The sequence below is a fragment of the Sinocyclocheilus anshuiensis genome, unplaced genomic scaffold, assembly GCF_001515605.1.
Source record: "Sinocyclocheilus anshuiensis isolate Anshui unplaced genomic scaffold, SAMN03320099.WGS_v1.1 scaffold217, whole genome shotgun sequence".
NCBI lineage: Eukaryota > Metazoa > Chordata > Actinopteri > Cypriniformes > Cyprinidae > Sinocyclocheilus > Sinocyclocheilus anshuiensis.
In genome coordinates this window covers 665,735-669,496 of record NW_015536538.1, presented here as the reverse complement: position 1 = coordinate 669,496, position 3,762 = coordinate 665,735, and the positions used below count along the sequence as shown (strand labels likewise).

The 3,762-nt window shown below is 35.1% G+C and overlaps 1 protein-coding gene across 1 annotated transcript in view; it reads left to right on the top strand.

Annotated features, from left to right (window-relative positions):
• The first annotated feature begins 1,409 nt into the window (after nt 1-1,409).
• LOC107696785 (E3 ubiquitin-protein ligase RNF126-like) overlaps nt 1,410-3,762 on the top strand; it is a 6,062-nt gene continuing 3,709 nt past the window's right edge. The window contains exons 1-4 of the mRNA XM_016497288.1: nt 1,410-1,429; nt 2,404-2,472; nt 2,566-2,635; nt 2,773-2,866. Of these exons, the coding sequence (XP_016352774.1) occupies nt 2,447-2,472; nt 2,566-2,635; nt 2,773-2,866 (190 nt within the window). The 5' untranslated portion in view covers nt 1,410-1,429; nt 2,404-2,446. The remainder of the gene's footprint in view (nt 1,430-2,403; nt 2,473-2,565; nt 2,636-2,772; nt 2,867-3,762) is intronic.

Here is a 3,762-nt window from a genome sequence, read left to right as displayed (position 1 = left end):
TATCAAAAAGCTGTAACATGTCTCTAGAACAGACACAAGGCAAAATAATCACTAAGTAAAGGTGTAACAAAATGTCTCTAGAATAGACATATGGCAGAAAAGAAAAAGAAAAAATCCCGTGTCCAGGGATTTTTTTTGCCACAGAAAACTGAAACATAACGTTATGTTTTTGCCAAAACTTGTTTCTCTGGTTGGGATTCCACACATCAGGAAATCTGTTTGCTACATTGATTTCCTCAACAGGATGAAGACAGTTCAGCTCTAAACACTGTCTGTGAATGATTTTTACAAGCATTAGAAACAGAAAAACAATCATGTGAAGATTTGATCTTTTCTATCACTGAATATACATTTGCTATTTGCCTTTTTTTTTTTTTTTTATTTAGTTAAGTTAACTTTTTCTCTCTTTTTTTTTTTTTCCAGTTCAGAGAATGGGTCCACATCTACAGCCTCTAATGATCAGAACCGGCCCTCGTTTGAGGTGAGCTGTCATCCACTGTATCTCTGTAATTGCTTTTGGCTGCTGAGTTCACTTGGCATGCAAACTTTGGTCCATATATATTGAGTAAAGTGTGAGATTTCTGGCCCACAATGCAAACTTTGACAATATGCATTTAACAGATGCTCTTATCCAGGGCAACATACGGATTTAGACTATGGTTAATAGATGGTAAGCATGCAAATCATAAATTGTTGAAAGCAGTATAGAATATTCTCCCAGGCCTCCAGTATTGCATAGAAAACCACAGATGCCACTTTAAGAAAATCATGTGTGAAACGACTGGCTGATTGAAGCTCACGAAAGCTTTACCTCTCACCCGTCAGAATGTGGACCAGCACTTGTTTACGTTCCCGCATGGTTACAGCCAGTTTGCTCTGGGGATCTTCGATGAGGGCTTCGACTTCAGAGCGGGTTTGCCAGCGGAAGATAACCGTGACGCGGAGAACCGCAGAGAGCGGGAGATGGTAATTATATATATATATATATATATATATATATATATGTATATATAAAATTCTTTGTTTTTCCCCTAGTTATTCTCAGCTCATTATAAAATGTACAAATATTTTTAAAACCTTATCTAGTAATCAACCTCAGAAAATTAATTGGTCAAGGGTGTGGGGAACTATTTCATGCTATGGGCCATTACTGTAGACCAGAGGTGCCCAAACATTTTAATACGAAAGGCCAAAAATGAAACTTGCCATGTGCCAAAAGTAAATATTTCATTATATGCAGCTAAATTATATTGATATGTTTACAATTTAAATAATAATAAAAAAAAAAATTAAAACATTTTTTTTAGATTATTTTTAATCAAATTCACTTGTGTGAACTTTATCTGAAAAAAAACTACAACTTTTTCTCAATGCAAAAATAAAAATGTTATAAATATAAAATTCATGAGGGTGTACCCACGTTAGAAGGGTAAGAATTCAGCAGATGGCACTGTACTGCAGATTTATTCAGCCGGGTTTGCACTCTGAATTATTGAACTTTTTTTTATTTTTATTTTTTTTATTGAAGATTGATCTATTCTGGATTCCCACTATAATGAAAAGGAATCAGGAATTTGTAAAGACTTTAAAAATGTGATTTCCAGGTCTAAAAATGTCAAGATAATCAATAATAATAATAATAATAAAGAGAGATATATATTTATAAAATATGTATACAAATGCTATTTAGTCGATATAATAAAAAAAATTATAAATAATAAATATATAATTATATATATATATATATATATATATATATATATATGTATATATAAAATTTAAAAAATTAAAGTGCAGCGTAAACTAAGGTACTTACAGGCTGTGAGTCAGAAGCGCCAGACTGTCCTTGCAAAGTTGGAATTGCCCACTTTATAGAAACAACTTTTGTGCACAGACGATTTGCAGGCTACTCTCCCAGGCTCAGGAAACAGTCCTACGTAAAATGCGCCGCACACATCTGAATATTTGGGTTAAACTGTTCTGGAACAGTATTGTAAATACAACTTAACCACTGATTTCTAGTTGTGTCCTCTTTTGGAAGACCAAACAAAGTAGTTTCGCTTTCACACAGCGTCTCCACGACATGGCGGCGGCAGTCTATGCACGAACAGCTTGTAACACTCCAAAGAGAAAAGAAAACTTGAAAGCATCATATGACCCCTTTAAAACCAAAATATAAATTAGAAATTAAGATATGCTTCAATAGCATGTTTTTTTCCTATTTTTCCCCTACTTTTGTGATATGGCACGCCGGCCAAATCAAAGGTCATCACGCAGGCCCTGGTTTGGGCATCTCTGCTGTACACTAATAAAAAGTATGTTTATCAGTGTGTCGCTAGGTTTAAGGGTGGAATAAAATGTTTTTGTTATGTTTGAAAATGTTAATTTATTTTGTTTTCACAGAATCATTCAGCAGTTAGTTAATGGAATTATTGCTCCGACAGCTATGCCAAACGTGGCGATGGGGCCATGGTGAGTCACCAGTGAAATTTTCTGTCTTTACATAATTTCTCAGTCTATGACAAACCACAGCTGATCACTGGACTCTAAACTGCTGTCCTACAGGGGAGTGCTGCACTCAAACCCAATGGACTATGCATGGGGTGCCAATGGATTAGATGCCATCATAACTCAGGTCTCAAGTGGCTTATTGCTTTATTTTATAACCACAAGAAATATGAAACTCTACAGAGCCTTGTGTTGCTATTACAAACCATTAAAAAAACAGTATAATCACATACTCACTTTTTTGTCCCTGTTGTCATCCTGTAGTTGTTAAATCAGTTTGAAAATACGGGTCCCCCTCCAGCAGACAAAGAGAAGATTAAGAGTCTCCCTACGGTCCAGATAACACAGGAGCACGTGGGTAAGAAGACAGACGTCTGATACATGACCACACACTGCTGGAGCACAGCATCAGTGGATCTGGGTTTCATGTTTTAGCAGCGGTGCTTCAAACTGAGTGAATGTTGAGATTTCTCACAGAGGGTACTATGCTGACAGCGTGATGTGCTTTAGCTTTCTAATTGTAACTGTTAGACGTCCCACATGGTGAACCCTCTCTGAAGCATTGCATCTCTAAATTCATCAATTTTTAAAGAGTCATCGCTGCAGCCGTCAAAACACTGCCTTTGTAAAATATTCACGCCTTCCAGTGCAAACTTCAGACCTGCTGTGAGCAGAGTTCCTGTATTTATGTCTCTTTTTTGTGAGCAAAATAACACTTTTGTGCAATAAGATAGATATTAAAAATATGCAGTGGTGGACGAAGATCAAGTACTTGAGTAAAAGTACAGATACATATAATAAAATTAATCCAAACAATATAAAAAATGTATACTGTTGATAAACAATATAAAATCAGACGTCACATAGGGCTAAATGCGTAGCATTTTAAACGGCAGCGGGGAATATGAATGTGCATGAGTTATTTTAATCTGTTATTTTAATGTTTCGTTTTTTTTAACAAGTACAGTAACGAATTAAAACTACTCCGTTACTGTCCACCACTGAAAATATGTAATATGTGACCTTGGACCACAAAACCAGTCATAAGTGTCAATTTTTTTTAAATTGATATTGATACATCCTCTGAAAGCTGAATAAATAAGCTTTCCATTGATGTATGGTTTGTTAGGATAATACAACTATTTGAAAATCTGGAATCTTGAGGGTGCAAAAAAAATAAAAATTATAATATTGAGAAAATCGCCTTTAATTAAAGTTGTCCAAATGAAGTTCTTAGCAATGCATAGTACTAAT